The sequence below is a fragment of the Ochlerotatus camptorhynchus genome, unplaced genomic scaffold (genome assembly GCF_037179485.1).
Source record: "Ochlerotatus camptorhynchus isolate MF236.1 unplaced genomic scaffold, CSIRO-AGI_Acam_v1.1 ptg000071l, whole genome shotgun sequence".
In the NCBI taxonomy this organism is placed as follows: domain Eukaryota; kingdom Metazoa; phylum Arthropoda; class Insecta; order Diptera; family Culicidae; genus Ochlerotatus; species Ochlerotatus camptorhynchus.
Genome location: NW_027040561.1, coordinates 958,331 through 982,253, shown reverse-complemented (window position 1 = coordinate 982,253; position 23,923 = coordinate 958,331). Strand labels below are relative to the sequence as shown.

At 38.2% G+C, this 23,923-nt stretch overlaps 1 protein-coding gene across 4 annotated transcripts in view; it reads left to right on the top strand.

Moving 5' to 3' along the window:
* The window catches only part of zip (myosin heavy chain 10), a 169,214-nt gene that overhangs the window by 82,505 nt on the left and 62,786 nt on the right, over positions 1–23,923 (top strand). For all 4 annotated transcript variants that reach the window (XM_065217273.1, XM_065217274.1, XM_065217272.1 and 1 more), the window contains one exon: positions 22,201–22,357. In XM_065217273.1, coding sequence (XP_065073345.1) covers positions 22,201–22,357 — 157 coding nt within the window. The remainder of the gene's footprint in view (positions 1–22,200; positions 22,358–23,923) is intronic.

The window sequence follows — 23,923 nt, the reverse complement described above, 5'->3', positions numbered from 1 at the left end:
AAGCGGAACCTAAAGAAGACCAAAAAAAACTGCTAAGGGCCATCAGCAGTTCAAGGCAAACTGGCTTTCTGCGGCGAAGAAGGTGGACAAGGTGGCTGTACAAAATCTGATGGCAGGGGTCAAGCGTAAGGCCCGGCAATTCGGATTTGGAAAAGCGGAAGCCTAACTGAATATTTTTCCTGAATTTTATACTAATTGAACTTGAAAAAGAAATTTAATTTGATTTTTTAAATAAACGATTTCACCGATTTACACGCGTTTTCCCTTGACCAAATTTTGACCGTATCACCCTTTAGTCACTAAAGTTCATTTTTCACTACTAAAATAGAGTGAAATTTAAAAATATCAACAAAATGTTTAAATTGAGTACTTGGCACTAAGAAAGTCTACAGTAGTTTAAAAAAAAATATCTGTTAAAAAATTGAAAATTTTAACCAGGGTGACCAGTGAACCGCAAAACTTTAGAACACCAGGAAAACTATTGGGAAATGTCTACAATTTCGATTAAAAATCGGGAAAAATATACCTCCTTTCCCAGAAAATAAATTGTAAACCTTGGAAACTTTCCAAAGGTATTTGTCAATGATAGATTTTCAAAAGTCTTTCAAGGATGATTAAGAACCTTAAACAATCCAAAGTAAATTTAAAGAAAATTTTGAAGGATTATAGGGATGACAACAAGATATATCAGAGAAGAATATAAAAGTAAAGACTACGAAAGTCTCATGTAAAATTAAGTACTCTGAGGACCGATTTATTCTTCTGCACTTAAATCTTAAGCTAGGTTTACCTATATAGTTAAACTTGGCTTAACACATACGACCGTCGCTTTTGATTATTATTTAAATTATTAGAGACGCAACATTCAGCTCCGAAACATTTTTTAAAATAATTCCATTATAATTGAGAGTGAATTTTAACGAGAGTTCTGAGAAGAATGATTGGATGAGGATTCTAGGTCCAATTCTAAAAAGAATTCAAAATTTGTTCTGAAATTTTGCTTAAAGGGGCCCTGTTGACCATTCCATGAAAATACCGTTAACTCTAAAGATGGTCTCTGCGGATAGTTCTAAAAGAATTCTGGGGTGATTTCTGACGATACTTCCAAGAGAATTCTAAAGAGCTCGAAATGAATCCCGAGAAGAAGTCCAATAGAATCGAATTTTGTGTGTTCAATCTCAAAGGAATTCTGAGAAGAGTTTCAAAATTTGTGATGGATTTTTGTTTTGTGAATTCTGAGGAAATACTATGAGAATTCTAAGGAGAATACGAATTGAATGTCCAATTGAATGCAAGAGAGAAGTCCAAGATTATTCTAAGCAGAAATTTATGAAATTTCTGAGGTTAACTGCTTGGGAATTCTAAGGATGGATTTATGGAAGGAGCCTTCAGGGAGTTCCTAGATGAATCAATAAAAAATCAAAAATAATCTACTCTAACTAATCATGGGTTATTACTTCATGCGTGAATTTAACGATTTACATAGTCAGAGATGCTTACATTTAAATATCAGACTTAAAGTGGAAATTTTATACGATCGATTAGAAGATTCAATTATAGAGTTGATAGTTCCGTTATAGTACGACATTGTGAAAATTGTATTTACAAAGTAGAATGCGAGCAAAGGACAATTTTGAGGAAGATACGAATCGGGTATTTGTTTACGTCAGATGGCGACTTGAGCGTGAAACAATCGATAGAACAGTTTCCGCACATCAGAGGTACATAAGCAAATCGGCGATCATCCCTTTTGCCAGTGGTGATAAGGGGGAAACACCCCTCACCATCCCTCATTAACGGATGAGCTTGGTAAAGAAGATGCTCTACCCTATTCGTACATTCCTCAAAATTGTCCTTTGTTCGCTTGCTTCTTTCTATATACAAATTTCACACTGCAGAATCAAATTCAAGATCATAAAAAAATAGGAATTACTACTTGCTAGTCATCATGTACAACTTAAGCAAAATTAAATGATTCAAACCGCTTCAAATGCTCTTCACAGGAGATTCCGTTGTGAGATTCGATTAAATTAGAGGAATTTATGAAATTTGATTTTAACATAACAAACCGTATTTGAAATTCTTAGTTACCATATAAATGGTTACTTATTTAGTATTTACAAGTCACTATTTGGTCACTATTTCTGTAATTTTAAACTCACTAATTTCACTAAAGTCACTACTATTATATCGTATCAGCACTACCAGCCCTGACCTCTGGGACAAAACGACTTTTTGGCGTTAAAAATAACGGTTTTTACCTCTTTTTCGAGGATCTGTCAAAGAACATTTCTAGTTCAGTGTCTGAACTAGCAATGCTGCATGATAAATCCACGGACATAAATTTGCAAAAATCATCTTACCTCATCTTATCCTAACTGATACATCGAGTGAAATATCTCTCGATTTGCCTCATTCAACAAGCTGTTCATGATATACTCCTTGACATCTCTTGGTATGCCATTTTTAGATACGTATTATCCCAAAATTTCCTTGTAGAATTCCATAAAAAAATTCCTCGAAATGCTTCTTAAAATGCGATCTCTTGAAAAACATGTAATTCTCTTGAAACTCTGCTTAGATTTGTTTTTTAATTTCTTCAGAATCTCCTGGAATGCTACTCAAAGTTGCTTTGGAAATATGCTAAAAATATCGTGTTAAACCCTCCCGGAAACTTCTTTAAATTAATTAAAATTTCTTATGAATTCACTTAAAATTCTGCAAACAATTTTTTGAACTATATTAAGAATTTGATTCAAACAAACAAACGTGCTTTTCGACTACGGGACAATCCTCAAGTAACATTGCAAGTTTTATCGAGGTTTTAAAGCATTCTTCAAACAGTGAATCGGGAAATCGGGAAAAAGTCAAGAATTCGATGCCAGCGGGGAAAAAACCGGAAAACCCGTGAATTTCATTGACAAATCGCCTGAGATGAACTAGCCTAAAGGTTAACAATCTCATAAATAAAGTTAAAAAAAAAAATACAAATTGGGTCGTATGAATAAAAAGAGTTGACTTTACTTTCTCGTGCTTTTCTTACGGGAAAAGTAAAGTTAACGCTTTTATGCATACGACCTATTGGGAAGCAATTTCATAACGCTTTTATTTTCAAAAAAAAAAAAAAAAAGATTTTGGGCCATTAAAAAAATTTAAGGATCTTGGACTAGACTTTTCGAAGGAATTTTGAGAAGTCTTTCGAATGACTATCAAGGATAACACCAATTTATTGTGAAGAGGATCGCAGGATCCGTGAAAAATACGAAGGGAATCGAATCTTGAGGGTTCAATTCCAAATGAATTCTGAGAATAATTTTAATGGAAAACGATTTCTAGAGATTGTTAAGGAGATTCCCAAAGTGGATAGTGGTTATATCAGAGAAACAAGGTTTTTATGCGTGCTATGCGGATTGCCTGAAGTATATTTACAATAGCACACTCGGAATGTATTGTCGTGTTCGGTAATTTTTTACCAAAATGTCATCAGCTGATCGTTCGGTAAAACTTTGACCTTCATTTTAAATCCTATTTTGTTCAATAATAATTTCAAAACACGATCAATCTTGTTCAAATGATCAAATCTTGTAATTGCAGTTGAGATTTCATTTAATGTAGCTTTAAAACAATTCAACCCAAATTTTATCGAATCATTAATCTGTGTGAGATTTCGGTAAAAATTACCAAAGTCGGCAATATTGTCTAAGTGTCAGTGACAATTGTTCATCTAGCTTTCCCTTTCTACTAAACTGACGACATCCCACCATGACGCAATCCATCGTCCATATCATCCGCTGAGGAATGTCAATTTCACCTCCAGCTTTATGACTTTCCTTTATCAATGTCAATAAACCGGTACCAAATGGCGGTTGAATGCGCACAGACACACTAGCACACCAGCAGTTCCTATCGTGCACATTTGACGATAAATCATATTCTTTTATCGCAATTCCAGACGACTGCCGCGACGAGCGGAGTTCAATGTCATACGCACGCACGCTATGCGGCTTTACGACATCATCGTGTCCCCCGACAGTCAATCAGTCCATGTATCACTCTGTCCGTCCGTCCGTCCGTCCGTCGGACAACCCTGCATGGTGGTCCCCGTTGTATTGCAAGCAAATAAAGATATTATTCAATTAGAAGTGCAAATACCGGCACGACTGGCAGCCTGGAAACACACCGACTATTCTACCGACCCTTGCAGAGACAGATCGTGACTATCCCTCAACCAAGACACTAACTGCAACTGCCGGATAGGTAGCCACCCCCTAATTGCAGTTCAATTATCCAGATAATAATGAAGTTAGACTTATTTCGCTGGGATGTAGAACGTTACGTCTACAGATTGAGACGTTATCTACTGTGTGCAAGCTATTTTCCGGTTGATGAATTCGGTCAAACTTACATGGCTCCGGCGCCGCAACTGCCGTGTGTGCTCTTTCAAAGTATGATTTGCAACAATCTGAAGCCGTTCAAATGACGCAAACACCTTTGAGCGACTGCTGAATGGCACCATGCACTTCAACGATCATCATCAATAGTAGTACTTAAGCAACAAAGAACTCAATTTATGAATTTGGTACCAACACATCTCGTGCATGGCCGTAAATAGTAATGTGACGCTTGAATGAGGACATAATACCCATTTCGTCGAAGTAAAGGGATAAGAAGCGAACGCTTAACGCCGGCACTAAGTAACCATAAGTGCACACATAGTGCAAATCGGTTTATGATTTAGTAGCAGAAGATTTTGCAGCTACGTTTGCCCATTTGATCGGTCATGGGGGATTAGGAGGACTTGCTGGAAGCTCATTAGTGGAAGGGGGTGTTTGCAACCGAAAGGTGAGACAAGCCCCCGGCGCAAACACCTCTCCCTGGTTCGTAAAAGCAGAAGTGGATGACTAATTCGAATATGCTTGCCAAAGACAGCGGGAGAGGGGTGGGTATGTTTCGAGTATCTGGTTGGAAAGCACTCGTTGAGTCACGGGTGAAAGGAATGCCGGTGATGTGATGAATTATCTATTCGATGAACAGGAGATTATTCGTAGTCGAGTGTACTTTTTTATCGATTTTCATTTAGTCAAGCAAAGTGAAGAGTTGGTGTTTGCTAATTAGCACTGTTGTGTTAGGACGAAATTGGGCAATGTAGTGGGTGAAGTTTTTGGACTGCATCCATGTACAGAGAACGGCTTAACAAGAATGTAGTTGTTTCCACAACTTAGACTTTGCTCGTGATTTCTGGCGACGACGATGATCCTCAGAAAGATTTTGTAAATCCTGACAACTACCTAGTTCGCCTAGCAAAGATCAAGATAAGTTCGGCATCGTTCGTCACAGAACGACAAACCATATCGAATCGGCGTGCAAACGTCTCGAATGCGGAGGCTGTTCAACGTTGATTGTGGGGGCGCTACAACTGCCGGTAAAATAAAGCAGCAGCGGTTAGCCTGAGCACCTTTTTCAACCAGCCAGTCTATATCGATACTGACAGTAGTCTCTGATCTGATAAACTTGACATATTTAGAATTAGCACACCACCGCACCACGTCATCGTTTTCATTATAACCAACCAGACTCAAAGAAAGTCGATCACATTGCGCCAGCATGCCTCCTGTCGGTAGAACTTGGTCGATTTCCGGCTTTTGTTTGAAAAACCACCTCTGTTAATTCGTGTGCCTGAATTTGTCGTTTAACTTAACAAGTATTATTCCCATCACGAGCACCTAACCCAGCGCTATGACATTGACCATGGTCGTGGGACAGCGAGCGCGCGCTCGTGGAAAGTGACGACAGAGGAGCGTCCCGTCGTCGTCAACCAAACAAATACTTTTTCGCACCAGCGGAACCGGCACCTAAGGTCGCGTGAGATCATAATTTAGTTGTTTGACTTTTGTGGCATTCGACGGCCTGCGACTGTGTAGAATGATGCTGTAAACATGTGTCGCCCTGCTCGCACGGTGCGGTGATCGCGATGTGGAATCTGACTGACAAATGGACCGAAATGTGGCGTTCGCTCGCTGACATTACAAATGAGGCACACGAACATGATCAGCACTGAGAGATGGGGGTGGTATAGTGGCGTTTAGCGTCGCGAGGTTTATGTTTTACGCGATGGTAGATCAAATTATGTGATATTTATACTAGTAGCTTGATGGGAAAATTGGGTGCTTGACATTGATGTTTATCGTAAACGTAGTATAAATCACAGTGAAAGTGTGATACGGTGTTTGAACTTAGATTGAGCGATTGATCCTATTCCTTGGCTGACTATTTCAGCCTTGGATATCGTGAGGGATCTATAACAAAATGTCTCGCAAAATAAGGGACACAACAGACCACAAGTGTATTGAGACGTGGAGCGTTGAATGTTTTCCGGGGCAAGTTGAAATGGCAGGTGTATAACTTATCGGAAGTGAATAATCACAGTGAATAGCAGTTTGCGGTACTACACAATGCCTCTCAAAACTAATTACAGAAAATATTCACTTCCGCTAAGAGATACACGTACCGTTTCAACTTCCCCGCGCTTTTCAACTTGCCCCGGTGTGCCTTAATCAATGCCTCTAATGGCGGTAAGCTCCTACTCGGATTAACATTAAATCCCTTGGATCTGTTTGGATGATCTGCAAAATGTTTGCTTAGAGTCGTGTTGATTAAATCTGATGTCGACATCAAAGCAGCCGGACATTCTTGATCGGGATTCAAGCCGAAGATAATACCGGTTGGAGCTTACCACCGTAAGTGTTTTTTAGAAAGCTACGGATTAGTATTTGGTAGAATACTATGATTTTGCTTTCTACCAATAAGGTACGATTTTCGACTTTTAACGCTTTAATAATGATGATCCGATGACATTGTCTACAACATTTAAGTAAGGGGAGCAACATAGCCAAAAGGCAAGGCCATAAGCCTGTTATGTCTAATTTGAGAAAATCTGTTGTAGCCATTTCGAGAGAAAAATTAGATTATCATACACTGAAAACGAAACTAAATCAGAGAGTGAGTCACTTTTTCTCAATTATGAGTTACTGTTACTCATCCGTATGGAAAAAATCTTAGTGCTTAGCTCACACAAAGCATAAGTAACCTGCGCTATTAGAAATTTCTCCATACGAATGAGTAAAAGTTACTCTCTGAGTAAGATTCGTTTTCAGTGTACATTTTTAATATGTAGAAAAAGGACTGTGATCAAATTTGGTAACGATGTTGCCTTGCGGGAGAATTTTAACGTTTGTATGGAAAAATGTATGGCCGACGAATCAAAACTATTCAATTGCTTGTCAAAAATTAAAAAATCTCTTAATTTGGACCAAACCTGAGATTTAGATTGAGGAAACTAGTAAGACAACTTTACCTTTTCTACTTTATTCTGCATAGTTTTCCCAATGTAAGTCCGAGGTTTGGTATACATAGAGAATTTTTTTTTTTAATTTTTGATGAGCAATTGAATATTCTTCCTCAAATCCAGGTCGTATGCAAATTCGTTTATATTTGGCACAATTGTAGGGGACCTCAAATCGAAAAAGCAACGGGGGGAGTAGGGGGTGCTCACCCAAGTAACAATTTTGGTTTTATGACGGTTCTGGAGACCATGATTTAGACTTGTAGCATGCTTTAAAACCTCGATAAAACTTGAAATGTTACTTGAGTCATGTTTAATCAGATAAAACGGGTAGTCCTCTCAACCGGTTTCGGTATAATCCCTAATATTTGTTTTATTTGTTTAATTACATGAACTCTCTTGGGATGAGATTTTAATTTGTTTCTTTGGCGTGAGAGGTATAAAGGTTAACCACTACGCCGGAGCCGGCCCCTGAATCTGGATACTGGCCACTACGGCCAGACTACAATTTGGAGAGATCTCTGTTGTGTAAGCCCATGTTCCATCAGAGATAGATCGTCATAAATGAGACCAACCAGGAGTAGCTAACCGTTCTGAATTCTGAAGCTTCATTAATTTATAAGGTCAATAACGCTGGCCACGTCCGTATGGTCATCAATTAAGGAAAGGATTCTTCGTTCGGCAATCTTTGTTACTAGAGACCGAATACACTTCTGCATCTCCACGATTATCACAGAAAGGGGTTTTTTTTTTATAGTGAAGATGGTAATTTTGATTTGAATTCATTTTGGAATGTGATGTGATCTTTAACGTGTGATGCAACCCTATCAATTCAGGAATGTAATGATAGAGTCGGTGATCTTTAATAAGCTAAAACGACGATACTCAGACTTCTATACCTGGTATTGAAGTCATCGATATTATGTTTAGTTAGCAAAAACCGTCTCTACTGCGTCACCGAGATCCTTACCTTATGGCGTCATGAAGCTATTCAAATGGAATCGATTTGATAAATCATTTGGTCATGCTGAGAAATAGCACATAAAATCGAAAGATAAATATCCTCCGTGGCAGAAATAAATTACGTTCTGATTTTTCTAAAAATATAGACAACATATATCGAAAATCCTAAAAAAACACACTTTTTTTAAGATTCGAGTAGTTCTACGTCAAATCACGAATCGACTTGAATTTCCCTAATTGCATGAAATTTTGCACAATTATTTGTTATGGACAATCACAAGAGGTAGGTCACTCCGCACACCAATCTTGGGTCATATTGTTTATCAGTGTGCCGATTGTGCCGGTCATAGAGCAAGCTGCGATTGTTTGTAAAATATCCATCCCGGCAACCCGGTATTTCTGGCACCTTGAATGTTTTGGTTTGAAATCGCAAGGATAAATAGGATTGAGGATGACGCGGGAAGTGGCGGGTGTGCGAAATTTTGGTATTTTGTGCTCATAGGGTAATAAAAGTTCTGTGTTTTAGTGTTTTACAATGGCCTCAAAGGCAGACTAGCCTTTCGTGATGTGAAATGTGGTCTATCAGTGGCCGGAAAGAGTTGAAGCCGGTGGGGAGCATTGTTGGAGACCGACTATAGAGGATGATGAATAGACTTCTTTAGCTTGTTTTGTGTGATTTGCATCATTATTTGAACTAAGGGTACTAATGGGGTCTGATTCTTTTTCTCTTGAGCCCACTCTAGAACCTTCATTTCGTATTTAGATCTATAAGTGAACTGCTGGTCTGAGTTCCTCTGGTATATTCACTTAAAGGATGGTCCTGAATATACAGTCAATCATCACGTAATATTGTGAACATCTTCAATGCCAGTTGTCCAGCAGTGCTCCCATTTTATTTACAACAATCCAATGCCTACGAGATAGTGCCGAAAGTTTGCCCAAGCTGTGCCGAATCTAATTTCGGCACAATGTGCAGAGTGACTTACCCCTTGGATTTACATTTGTGCTAAAATTCGGCCATTTTGATTCGAACTTTTTTTTCAAAATGGCGTATTTGTAATTTTTCATTAAATCGTAGCACGGATACGTAACTTTAAATTGAAATTACTTTTAAGACAAAGTTGTAGGGAAGCATAAATTATTTCCATATAAAAATTACACGGATTTTTTTTTTCTAATTTTGAGTAGAGAATCCACAAAGTTTTAACACTACACTAAAAGAAACAAGATATTGTTTTCGGTACATAAATTACAAAAAAAAAATGGTACTAGTTCGCAGTAGTAGTTTCTGAAAAAATCAATGATATTAAATAAGGAAATTTAAACACTTTGATTTTTTTTTCTAAACAGACTTTTCTCTACAACTTTGTGTCAGACGCAGGGTGGCCAGCGAACCGGGAAAACCGGGAATACCGGGAAATATCCGGGAATTTGAAAAGTAACCGGGAAAACCGGGAAAAACCCGGGAATTCAACGAGAGAACCGGGAAAAATAAATTTACCATACCATAGCAACAAATGATTACACCAGAATTTCAGAATAAACCATTAAAACAGAGTGATTGTTTACTAAATGAATGTTCTGCTCTATTTGCTGAATAATTTTCTTCAGTTTCCCGTCTTATTGTTTGTAGAATTTAATCACTCAGCAATATTTCAAATTGATTTTTGTCGTTTCAATTTCAGATGTAAAGTGAATGGGCTTTAAAATAAAATATGGATGATGCTGGACTTTGGAAATAAATATTTGTAAAAACCTAATCTGAGCTATTCCTTTCCGTGGTTTTACATTTTCATTATTCGAAATTCTCATGATATTAATTTCAGAACTAACATGGAATTCTACTCTAAATTATCATGGGATTCTTCTGAAATTAACCAGAAAGCACCCCGCGTAATAATTACCGGTGAATTCGTTTCGGAAATTCCTTGAAACTTCTTCTTAGAATTTGATTTGGAATCCTTCTTAGAATTCCCTTCCCGGAGACTTTGTTTCCTTTGAAATTCTTTTAACTCTATTCAAAGCAGCAGAAATCTTTCGAAATTTTATTAAGAAACCCTTTGGAGTATTTTAAAGAATTTCTTTCTAATTATTAGCATTTTTATCAAACAATTCTGTTGGAGCTCTGTGATGAATCTTTCGCATTAGAGTTGAAATTATCCCCAAAACACTATTAGAAATCTGTTTGTTGTAGAATTCTCATAATAATTCCTTGGAATTCTTCTTCAAATTCATCTGTCATTTTCCTAACGATTCCCATACAAATCTCCTCTGAATCACGTAAGAATTTTCCTTATAGTTTGTTTTTTCAAAGCTCCTTCTAAAATTACCTAAGAATTTAATTTAGAACTTGCATTCTCCACAGAAATCCCTCCAAATTCTTCTAAACATTTCTATGGACTTTATGTCAGAATAATGCTCCTTTGAAAGTTGAGTGGGAATCCTCCCAAATTAATCAATAAAGTCGCTTTTTACGACTAATATTGACAGTAAATGCTCAAAAGCAATGCTAGTGGAAATGTAACGGCAGCGGGAAAGCCCGATGTGAGTAAGCCTGCTTGTCGGGTAGGAAACTAGTTAAAACCAAATTGACTCTGGTTAGATATCTTGGATTCATTTGTGACAGCTGTTCAATATTGTTACATGGGGACGTCATAAATTTTCAAAAACTCAAGAGCAGTTTCCTCGTTCAAAACGAAAATCTCGTTCATGAAAATATGGTCATTGCATTCTACTTGCCTACCATAGTGAACACATTTTCACTGACAGAACATCCGTTCTAAACGAAAAAACCGCTCTTGAACTTTCAAAAATGTATGACGTCCTCATTCCCTTAAAGAATTTGTTAACACTTTGAATACTTCTAAATTTTACTGAAAATTCCAGATGTCTAAATTTGTATGTATTACTGATACGTTGTGTAAATTTTCAAGAAAAAAAAATATGACATGCAATGGTCTCGAGACCATCGAAATCATGAAAATAGATTGTAATCAATGTTTTTCAATATAAACCACGATTAAAGTCAATATTATTTTTTTTTTTTTCTTTTAAACAAGATATAATGATCTTTAATTTGACCTTTTGATTCAAAAATCGGTCCAGTGGTTCAAAAGTTATGATTTTTATAAAACAAAAATTAGTAACAACGCTGATTTTTTGGACCACCCCAACATGGAAGGGGCCTCCCTAATGGCGAAATAAAAAATAATAATATTTTTCGATAGTAAAATTACCGATTGTTACGAAATTCTAATATCCATTCTAACTTTTTCTCTATGGAATTGCTGAATGTGAAGGAGTTTGGGATTGAATCCACAATCTTCTGCTCAGTTATCAAAAACGGTTGCCATTAGACCACCGAGCCCCTCATATCGTTTCAAGCCACTATAACCGCGCAGAAATACTTGAAACATTATTTCACATCATACAGTTCACAAATGCTATTAGGTGACATATCACCACCAGTCGAACTTCTAAAAAATGTTCCCCTCTTACTAAATCCGATATAAAAAAAAGCGCACGCACCATATGATCCTGTTCCCCTCTCCCCGACAAGAATGAGGACCTAGTGTGGTATCAGCCATTATAGGAGGGACTCCCGCTCTACGCACTATTAATTGCAATTTACAGTATCCCATGACACATCCCATCCTGCGTGACTGACAATTTCATCACCACTTAATTTTATTTTTAAATTTCAACTCGCGAAAATCGCTTTTGAAATGCCATAATTTTAAATGATCCTTAGGAACATATTGAGGACGTAGTGTGTTATTAGAACTCCTGAAAATTTCTTTTAGAATGTTGACAGTTTCCTCTTATTTAGGGTAAGTGTGACAGTAGTGTTTCAGTTTTGGCCCTTGGGCCTAAATTTAATTTGAAATATTTTTGCATGGTTCCCAGTAGTACACTTATCCGGTTACGCAGTTAACACATTCTTTCACCTGTATTGTTAGCCACTATTTGATTGTATTTCAAGACATTATCTTGATCCAAAACCAATCGTGTGTATGATATCGATTTGAACCTTGACGCAATATTTACTGATTATTTTATTTAACATCGTTCTCCAATTCAATGCGAGGGAGGTGACTTCCACACCTGGAGTTTTATCGAACCCATGGGTCGGGACCAATGGCTTTACTTCCCTTCCGATGGAAGACGTGAACAGATTTTTCGCCTCAGAAAAATCCCAACCACCTCTGCTGTGATTGAACCCAGACACACTGGGGTGGAAGCAGTCACGCTGACCACTACAGTATCGGCGCTGTCAATTGACGCAATATTTGTTGAATATTTTTTGCAATTTATTTTTTTTCTAAATGATACATGAAATTCACAGTATCCAAAGTTCGATAATTTCGGCCGGTAACGATTCTTGGAACTGTATGAAGATGTTCAGTTTGAGTGAAAGTAAGCGTTTGGGCGAAGACAACAAATCAAGAAGACGGCAACTCTTTCATGTTCTCATTCGAACGCTATGAGACAGGTACAATCCCGTCATCTGCCGCTTAAAGGTAAATGCTTCGAACGAATTTGATAACAAAGATTACATCCTCAGAAGAAAGGTTTGTGTATTTGCTCATTTTTCTATGCGTTGCTTCCACCTTCACTCAAGCGCAGCGCTATTGTATCTTATCTTTCTTTATTAAAGAGACTTTCAGCCATCCACTGGTTTATCTCTGCGCTATTGTATCTGTCGCTTGGATTCTGGCAAAGTTGCCAGTCTTCTTGATATAATGTCTTCGGTTTTGGTCACCTAGCAGTGAGCGACCGCATGTGTTTGTTTGCTCTTTTTTCGCCGTATTATTCACCGTGAGAAATATTCGGGTCGATAGGAAAACAAATTGAATTGTACGCCGCTGTTGCATACTACTTGAACTGGAAAAAACTATGATACGGTTTGATGACAAAATCTTCAATTTTGAATTTAACCATGAACTTGTGAGAAAAGTCAGATGGTGAAAATTGAACAATGCCAAACAAACAAACTACCCAGCTCACCCGGACATCCCGCCGAATAATGATTGACATGTGTTAGTCATCAGTCAACCGGCAAACTACACAATATGCCAAACGTCTAATCTCCGTACCGAACCTAACCTAACCTAACCCGACAAATGAGCCGGTGGTGTGCACACACACGCACACATTCGAAAAAAAAGTTTATATTTTCGTTCCATTTCGACTACTGCATAGAACGACGACGCTATAGGCTGTTAGTTGTCAGCAATCTCTACCGTAGGAAATTGGTAATCGACAGGCGATAATCATACAATGAATGTGTCACCGAAAAAAAAACTGACAGTCGTGAAACCTATAGCTCTCTGTTTGGACAGTCAGTTGAACAGAAGAAAGGAACATGTTGGCACTACTCATTCACATTTCACGTTGGTCGGCGCTGTGTGGTGATTGAAGCGATGGAAGGTGAGAATCTCGAATTAGCCGGTGACTAAGGTTCGAAACCGAAACAAATTTAGACTAAACTTCCTTCATTCCATTTGAGATTAATAAAATCTGAATGCCAATTAGTGGTCGTAAGTGGTGCGCCCGCCCTCAAAAACCATTGACTATATGCCAAATTGCATGCAAAAGTTTGACCTTAAATAATGTTAATCAAAACAACGCTCTGTCACCTACGCTACGAGATGCGAAATCCTATCCAGTAGCTCTGCCAGACGAATCTATTTCGAGTCGTCAACATTTGAAACATCAAGTGCAACTATTTATAGATCGCTTTTATATGATGCACTCGATCGACGCATCTCCCGCATGCTCTTTCTCTCTCTCTCTCTCTCTCTCTCTAGCGTGGCGTCTTTGTGTTTACGAGAAATTGCTTTCCTGATGTTTTGACCACACCACAACAATGTCAGTTGAAAAGTAAATCTGCGTTAATCAAGTGGCATTATTTTGGTTCGCGTAAATTGGTCGTTTCCACCTTCTTCGCTTGCCATTCAGTATTAAGGCAAGTGTGCGACTTAATTTATTTTGATGACGGCAATTTCCCTGTTTTTACGAGACTTATAAATAATTCGGCGCGTTATCCCACCTCGGTCGAGGAATTCGTAAACTCTCAACAGATATCTCACATGATTTGAATCGCTTGCTCTCTGATTCGATGATAAACTGCCATCATGTTTTAAATCATATTCACCGTATTAATCTCTCGCAAACTCCTGGTTAGAGAATGTGAGATTTTTTTTTAAATACACTTGTTGACATCCGTTTTGACAGCTTCGCGGTCGCTCGCAGACGCCGCCTGGCGCACGGAAAGAATTTGGGAAATTTTTCATCCATTTCACCCGCAACTGTGATTCGCCGCCCGCGACAGGTCAGGCCCTCGCTAAATAATCCACCAGATTAGCGACGTAGGTAGGTCGTGTGAGCTATGCCGAGAATCTCTCACTGTTTGCTCTCAACGAAGCTCGCAAGCTGATTGAGAGGAATTTGGATGTCGCCTCATTTGTCACAATGTATAGCGGAAAACTGCGAGGTGACTTACGTGACGAATTCTGAGTAGGAGTTCCAAGAAGAATTCCAAGAGAGTTCTTACTGAAGTTGCTTAGTAATTTTAAGGAGAATACTAAGGGATTTGTAAGGAGAACTTCAAGGTTCTTGTGAGTAAAATTCCAAGAGGAAAAGGAGAATCCAAAGGGCATTCTGAAAAAAAAATAAGTGAAAGTTCTGAGGATTATTCCTAAGGAAAATGTCAAGGAAATTTCCAACGAAGGTGAGGTAAATTTTAAAGGAATATTTAGCAGAGTTTCAAGGGTATTCCAGTAATATTTTTGAGATAACTCAAAGAAAAGTTCTTTGAGAATTTTGAGGATCTTTTCATGGAATTAGCGGGACTACTCCAAGAAAATTCTGTGTAGAATTTAGAGGAAATTCCGAAGATAATTCCTTGAGAATTTTAGTTGCTGTATACTGAGGAGAGTTTATTTCAGGAGAATTCTTCGAGGAATTCCTAGGTTATACAGCAAAGCCAAATAAGAATGTTAAGAGAATTTCAGAGTGACTCAAAGAACCTTCTATGGAGTATTTGTAGAGTATTATGGTGCAAATTTTGAGTGATTTTTTTTCCTTGATTTTTAACCTAGATAAATTTTCAAAACCGCAAGATTTTTCAATTTTTTGTTATTTTAGACTTAGTAATAAAACTAATCGATCTTAGCAAAACAAATTATTGACTCCTGGAACTAGATTTCCCTTCGTTTGAAATATTGCCAATTCATTCAAGATATTACACTCCTCTACGCCTTTGGTACTTAATTTTTGTTATTAACATACAGTTTTGCCATAATCAAATGAGATACACATGGAAAAACACAATACATGAGTAGATCTTTTGTTGTAAAATGATACCCCTGAAAATACCAGCATTTCTGTTAAAAATTAAAGCATGTCAAATTTTGATATTTATCGATTACTATTATTTGAAATTATGATAATTCAAACTATCAATTTTCAATGTTATCTGTGTAGGGTTAACTATCCCATTTCCGGCCTATTAAGCACAACCCGCACTTAGTCGTTCTTAATCTAGCGCAGTTTAGCACCAAACGGAATGTTATTATTACTCATGGATTCCAAATTTATTTACCTTTCCGTACGTACCGTAAGATTTGATAAAAAAGAAACCAATCGTTGAGATATTGTCAAAAGTCTAACACTGCTTCTTGACGCCAAACTCGGCCTACGGATTCTAAACTCGGCCTAACGCATTGAAACGCCAATGAATTCATTTCGGCCTATGGGATGAAGATAAAAATTGATTCGATCGGAGCACTTCTTTTTTTTTTTTGGGAATAATGGGTGCAAACCTTCATATCACGCGTTCTCATTGACTTCGTTTGGTAGCTTATTAACTAAAGTATCGTACCAATCGCATAATTGACTTGTTAACTCTGAAATCATGGATTTATTTGAAGTTTTCTGCTCCATAGGCCCAAAATGGGCGATTAGGCCGAAGTAGTTCTCTATCCTATGTATTTTTTATAAATGCAATTTTCTAATTATTATTTTTGTCAATCTAGAATGAAAAAAGTTATCCTTACATCAAGACAACAATTCCGGAGGGATTTGAGATTTGGGTGTAATTGGTTTTGTAAACAAATACGTCAATCACCGCGTTCTTGAGAATAAAAGCTTCTTTTAACACTCCGAATACGATGCCTCCGAAAAACGTGTAACGGCAAGATTGCAATTTCAAAAATTGTGGTACCTGTAGGATTCCTGCGCTGCAGATTATTTTGATTGTAAAAAGATTAAAAATATGGTTGTTTACTTTGTTTAAAGCGAAAAGAGTCGTTACACGTTTTTTTTTTTAGAGGTTTGTTTATAGGTTTTGCAAGTGGCTTTTGATTTATAATTTAGATTAATAGGCACACATGTTTATAATTAGCCAGTCATGGTTCCAATATATGGATTCTGGATATCCTCCGGAAGATCCGGAATATCTGTAAAAGTGGTCAATCCACTAATCTGATCCTAGACCTCTGCGGTTTTTTTTTCGAAAACATTAAGATCTGTGATATAAGAAAGAATTTAGGGTCGTGACATAAACACGGACCCAGATGGCCAAGGGACCATCCTCGAAAAGATTCGGAACATCCCTAAAAGTGGTCAATCCATGAAACTGATCCTAGAGCTCCACAGTTTTTTTTTTTTTGAAAACACGAGGAACTATGATATAAGAAAGAATTTGGGGTATTGACATAAAAATTGATCCGGATGGCCATGAGCTCATGCTCCGGAAGGTCCGGAACATCCGTAAAGTGGTCAATTCATGAAACTGATCCTAGAGCTCCGCGTTTTTTTCGAAAACACTTCGAACTGTGATATAAGAAAGAATTTGGGGTCGTGACAGAAACATGGTCCCAGATGGCCATGAAACCGTCCTCCGGCAGATTCGAAACATCCATACAAGTGATCCATCTATGAAACTAATCCTAGAGCTCCGCAGTTCTCTCGAAAACACGTGGAACTGTGATATAAGGAAAAAATGGGGTCATGCCATAAACATGGACTTGGATGGGACCGTCCTCCGGAAGATCCGGATCATCCGTAAAAGTGGTCAATCCATGAAACTGATCATAGAGCTCCGCTATTTTTTTTTGATATCGCGAGGAACTGTGATATAAGACAGAATTTGGGGTCATGACATGGTGCCGGATTGTCATGAGGCCGTCCTCCGGAAAATCCGAAACATCTGTAAAAATGGTCCATCCATGAAACTGATCCTAGAGCTACACAGTTTTTTTTTTCGAAAACACGAGGAACTGTGATATAAGACAGAAGTTGGAGACGTGACATAAAAATTGATCCGGATGAGCTCATGCTCCGGAAGATCCGGAACATCCGTAAAGTGGTCAAGTGGTCAACTGATGCTAGAGCTCCGTGGTTTTTACGAAAACACTTCGAACTGTGATATAAGAAAGAATTTAAGGTCGTGACACAAACATGGTCCTGCATGGCCATCAAACCGTCCTCCGGCAGATCCGAAACATCCATAAAAGTGGTCCATCCATGAAACTGATCCTTGAGCTCCGCAGTTTCCTCGAAAACACGCTGAACTGTGATTTAAGAAAAATAATTGGATCGGGACATAAACATATACACGGATGGCCATGGGACCATCCTCCGAAAAATCCGGAGCATCCGTAAAAGTGGTCAATCGATGAAACTGATCCTAGAGCTTCGGGTTTTTTTTCGAAAACGCTTGGAGCTGCGATATTTGGGGTCATCACATAAACATGAACCCAGATGGCCATAGGACCATCCTCCGGAAGATCCGAAACATCCGTTAAGTGGTCACTCCATGAAATTGCTCCTAGAGCTCCACAGTTTTTTTTTTCGAAAACACGTGGAACTGTGATATAAGAAAGAATTTGGAGTCGTAACATAAACATGTACCTAGAAGGCCATGGGACCGTCCTCCGAAAAATCTGGAAAATCACGGTTTTTTTTTTCGAAAGCATTTGGAACTGTGATAATTATAAGAAAGAATTTGAGGTCATGACATAAATATGGACCCGTATGGCCATGGGGCCGTCCTATGGCAGGTCCGGAACATCAGTTAAAGATGTCATTCTGTGAAACTGATCCTGTAGCGCAGCATTTCTTTTTTTAAACACTTGGAACTGTGATATAAGAAATAATGTTGGGTCGTGACGTAAAAATGGATCAATCGAGATTACAAATTAGAGATTACAGTGGCGTCGCGTAACCTCACTTTTACCTGTTCAACATCTTTGAAAACGTTATTTAGGGTCATGTTTACATTCAATTCAGTTTCAAAAGGCATGGGGTCTTCTAGTTTCACTGATTTGTATCCATTGGAACCAACCTTGTTTTGTTTGTTTACGTTTTGGGAGTTGTTGAACAGGTAGATTGAGGTTAGGGCGACGCCACTGCAAATTACCAAATTCCGTGACAAGTTTCATAACTGGCTCCTAACATATTGGGAACAGTAAAACAGTAGAACTGCTAAATAAGGAAAAATCTCTTAAAATGATCGAACCCTATTTTGTCTTCATACTTTCAAAATCTCAATTTTCTCATATATTTTTCAAAATTTCGTACTGTCAAAAATAACGAGGGTAGTAGAATTCAAAAGAACTTCCCATGATTAGGAAGAAAAAGTCTCCTAAAAGTATTAAGGGGAAGCTCACCGCTCAGAAAAAAATAATTACGCTTTGATTTTTCTAAAAATATTGGAAAAAGATATCAAAATTTTAAGAAAATCACATATTTTTTTATTTTTCAAAGAAAATTCACGTTCAAAAAACATTTTTTATAAGTCATTATGGCATAAAGTTGGACTCAAAAAACCACAAAACATCGACTTTTCGGTTTTGCTGAGAGGCCAATTTTTTTTTCATGATGAGATAGAAAAAAAAAATTTACATGTAATTTTTGACAAAAATCTAAGGAACAAACTGATTTTCTTTGATTTTTGATATTTTTTCCCAATATTTTTAAAGAAATAAAAATGTACCGAAAATATTTTTTTATTTTCGGGCCGGTAAGCTTCCCCACGTTGTTTCGACATCTCGTGAGTGTCACGAAGAAAGGCTTCCATTCCCATTCCACAGTACCATAGGCAATACCATGTTGATAAATATTATAAGCTTCAGAAATCATGTAAATGTTTTGATTAAAAAGAATAAATCAAATTTGAAATAGCATTCAACTAATCCAAATAAACATTTTCAATTGTTACGCATTGCACTAGTTCAGAAGCTTTTAAAACATCACAAGTGTAAAATCAAATAATCAATAATTTTTTAAAATTTTTTTATTATAATCAAAAAAATCACAAAAAATGGTTCATGTTTAAATTTAGAATTCTCGATTGTTCGAAAATGTATGAATTCGTCTCAAGTATTCGACCAAATGACCCATTCAGTCAAATGGCCGGACACTGCTTGCAATCTAGGACATTACTCTGGATCTCTTAAAATTAGCCTGAATTGATGTGTGCTCGCATGCTCATGTCCAATCAGAGAGAAAATGTGCTTTTCAGAAGCGGTTTCCAGGTAATCCATCCCAGGCTACATTTTGAAGAGATTTTTGGGACTCCATCGTACTAGCCTTTGAAAAATAGCCTGACTTTATGTGTCGTATGGCATTCATGTTTCATCAGAAAACACAATCTCCATAACCAGGAAGATCCTGATAATGACCACCATGGCCAGATTAAAAATTGGAGGGATCTCTGGCTCCCCATTTTGTTTGTGCGTGCCGCCGTAAAATGGGGTTGAATTTGATCACTGAGGGTTCTGATTTTGTTTTGATATAATAATTTGTATGTCGAAAGAACTTGACGCCCTGAAACAAAAAAAAAACATATTGAACTTGAAGACATATAATAAGACATACCAGTGATCATACACGTTCCGCTGATCAAATTGACCCCGTTTATGGTATTCCTAGTACAAAGCTCATATGATTCTCCATAACTTCTTCTCAGACGATAGTGCGATGCAATCAGGGGTTGAAACAGTTGACGTTTTTTACTACACCCGCTTCGTTGTCGTGCGTGACAGTCTGTTTGTATTCGAACACTCATGCTCTACCGTCGTCTCTCTCACGCAACACGAGCGGTAGAATAACATTCGAGCTAAAAGAAAATTATCAAAATAGCTATCATATGACATGTGTGATTTCGTTGTAATTTCTTAATTTGGTGTAAATCAAACCATTTCTGATCAGAAATATTATTACTAGGACATCATTACTTGCTATTTTCAGAATTCACACAAGTACAACATCAGCAGCTCTTAATATGAGAAAAACTAAAATACATACATACGTGACGGTCTTCGGCGACCGTGTCGTATGACAGAGCCTGTCATATGACATTTTAGTTTGGTACTGTACTATGATAGCTTGTTTTGCAAGTGTCGGAGGCAAAGGCAGTCAATTATCACAGAAAATGTTTCGACTACCGTGACCGCTTACAAGACTGGATGCAATCAACGGTTTTTGAGCCTATTTTAATTTTTGAAGAATGTATATTTGTATTTCATCTTTTGAAATATGAGTCTTGCTTGAGTCGAAATGATCCCTTAACGTGCGGAAGACACACACCGAAGTCACGTAATTTATATTATTTTTTGAAAATCTGTGTATGTGGAGATTCTTTAAATCTTTTGTAAAAAATTGTGTCAGAATCTTACGTTCTCCGGTTTTCTTCGCAGCCTTGTACGCGTTCCCAATTTGAATTTCTTCATCCGTTAATAGCTCACAATTTTTACTACTATTCTGCATACCCTCTATCATACTCTGTCTGTTTACGAACTGACAACGATCTTCTGTCCACCGTTCGCTGAAATGCAGTCTGTAACATTACTGATGCCGTACGCACTCGACGATTCCTCCACGCCTCCACCTCCTTGACTTAACGTTTGTGACTATCTTTTTCCATGTTTATTACTGTGCCTCCTTCTCACTCCTTTATTATAATAATCTACGGTCCAAGGGTGTAAATTGCTACCGTTGCTGCGTTACGTTGTTGTTGTTGTTGTTCACCAGAAGATGCGGTGGTTGGTAATTGCATGCATATATAGAGAGGCAGACATTCGAACCAAGCAAAAGCATTCCCTGGCTCGCTTGAAGTTGCGAGGGGTATAGAGGCATGAATGAAAACAAAAAACAACCTGAAAAAGAGAATAAAATAATAACAAAATGTCCATTTAAATTAATTACGCCTTTCTGTTGAACCTTCCAATTGGCACGGAGCGGCGGCGGCCATTTGGGTCAGAAATAAAGAGCTGAACATCAAGGGAAATGTTTCGATTCCAATGCAATTAGATGGGTTTGTTTTGGTCAATAACGATCCCATCTTGATCGACAAACAAAGTTGATAAGAGCTTAGCACGAGTAACCGCTCTCAATGTAATGTTTGACTAGACGCGCACGGAAGCGATTGATTAGTATAACTGAACAAGCGAAAACTGGATCTACTTATATGCATCTGCTAGCGCAGATAAGAGATGAAACTGAAACCCTTTGGATTCGAAGCATTTTAGAATCAAAAAATTGAATTTGACCGTACCATTACAGTAAAACCAAACTTTCACAGATTCAAAGTCACCTCCAAAAAATTACAGTTTGACAATCGATCATCCAATTTGCACCGAATCATGCATTACCTTCATGTGCCTTGATTACACCGTGGAAAAATCTGCACATTCGCGCCCCTCAATCTTCAATTACCGCGCGCAGTTCTGTTCCTGCCTTCTCCGAAAATAAAGCAAAAATCAATGAAACAGCTTCCTTACCTCACAACACATGATCACCACGACCCACACTCACACCCCTGTACCTTCTAATTATCTATTTTTCACTCATTGCTTCTCCGTTCCGTTTCTTTTCTTTATTTGCAGACATACTCCGGCCTGTTCTGCGTGGTGGTCAACCCGTACAAAAAGCTGCCCATCTACACCGAGAAGATCATGGAAAAGTATAAAGGCATCAAGCGGCACGAGGTACCGCCACATGTATTCGCCATCACAGACACCGCATACAGATCTATGCTGCAAGGTAGGTGGCGCAACTCGCGCTAGTCCCAATTCCCAATCCCAATTCAATCCAACATTGACTACCTTAACCTGACTGACTGACTGACGCGACGGCGATGTTGATTGAAATCCAAATCCCACTTGCCGCTGCGGCAACAAATGAGCGAAATGGCAAACAATAATTGTTCTGCTATTGACGGTGGGCGATGGACGAACTCAGCTTTCGAGCGCCCCCGAAGATTCGATCCGTCGTGGGCCAATTCGGTTCGGATAATTGAGTCGTACTGTTTTTTTTTCCCCGCTGGCGCTAATACCTTATGGTGTTTGTTTGAACTACCTTTTCTGTATCTGTGTGTCGTTTTTCGTTTTCTAGCGATTGCTATCTAGCTGTAGCTGTACAGCCTAGGGCAATGGTTTACAGCAGTATCGAAGGGATTGCGGGTGGAGTTACATGAAGCGCGTGGGTTGATGTGTACATACCGGGCTTCGATAGATGCTCATCGTCGTTTAAGTTGGCTCTGTCAGTCAGAGTTCCGCAAAGTGGTAATGGGCAAAGTCACACAAGCGGTCGGACGAGGTTGGACGGTTCGAGCAAACAATGCACGGTGGATGTATCAGATAAAGGCCTGGCAGGTACATGTTTACGGCGGGCGTGTAGTGCTGTTTGATCCGCCTAGTTGAGCTCGGATGAGATGGGTGGAAACAAAGTGTGTGATTCCGAGTGTTGATTTACTTTGAAGAGTGTTCATTTCATTATCAATAAAATGGTATGGTGTTAAGGTTGGGTAGAATTTGTATCACAGGTTGGAACTTCCTGAGATTTCCACAATGTAGATTAATCTGAGTTCAATTTTGCTATAACAAATTCTTTAAAATGTTGCTTCTTTATATTCATAACAAAAATCGTTGTAGGGGAAATGGATGTAATGTCGGCCTAAATGCCCCTAATTTGGGCCCATACATAAATTTAGCAATCGACTAAATTTTCAATAGCGACCAAAAATATTCATTAGTTCCGTCCCAATGACGCGTTCATCTAGATAAAATTGATAAATAGCAGATTTTTAGCGATGGGCCTAATCTTAGATCCATAGACCAACATTAGAGCCATTCCCCTTATATCGCTTATTTGACTAATATCCGTTCACTGCGGAAAAATCTCAACATAAGCATTTTGCTGAGATTAATTAGAAGCTAGGCCAGTCGGGCCCGGAACTGCACCGATGTGTGGTCTGCTTTTTTATTCAGTTTTTTTTTTATTTAAAAGGCTCAATTGCGTTAGCTTTACGGAGCCGATAATTCATTGTTCTTTGTTTGTATCAAAATTCACTTCATTCTATGTCTAGTAGGAGTTGGGCCGAATACTCGCGGCTTATCCGAGGTTAGAGGGGTGCATTGTCGAAGGATAGGAGGTGTTACTATCAACAGTTTCGGGGATTTGTTCGTACTGGTGCATGGACAGTTTCTGGATGCACTGTACATTTATTATCATTATTGTTAGTTCCCTTTTACCCAGTGGAATTGATCGCGATCGAACATTTGAATAGCTTCAAATCGCTTGGCTTGATCGAACGTCTTTTTTAATTTT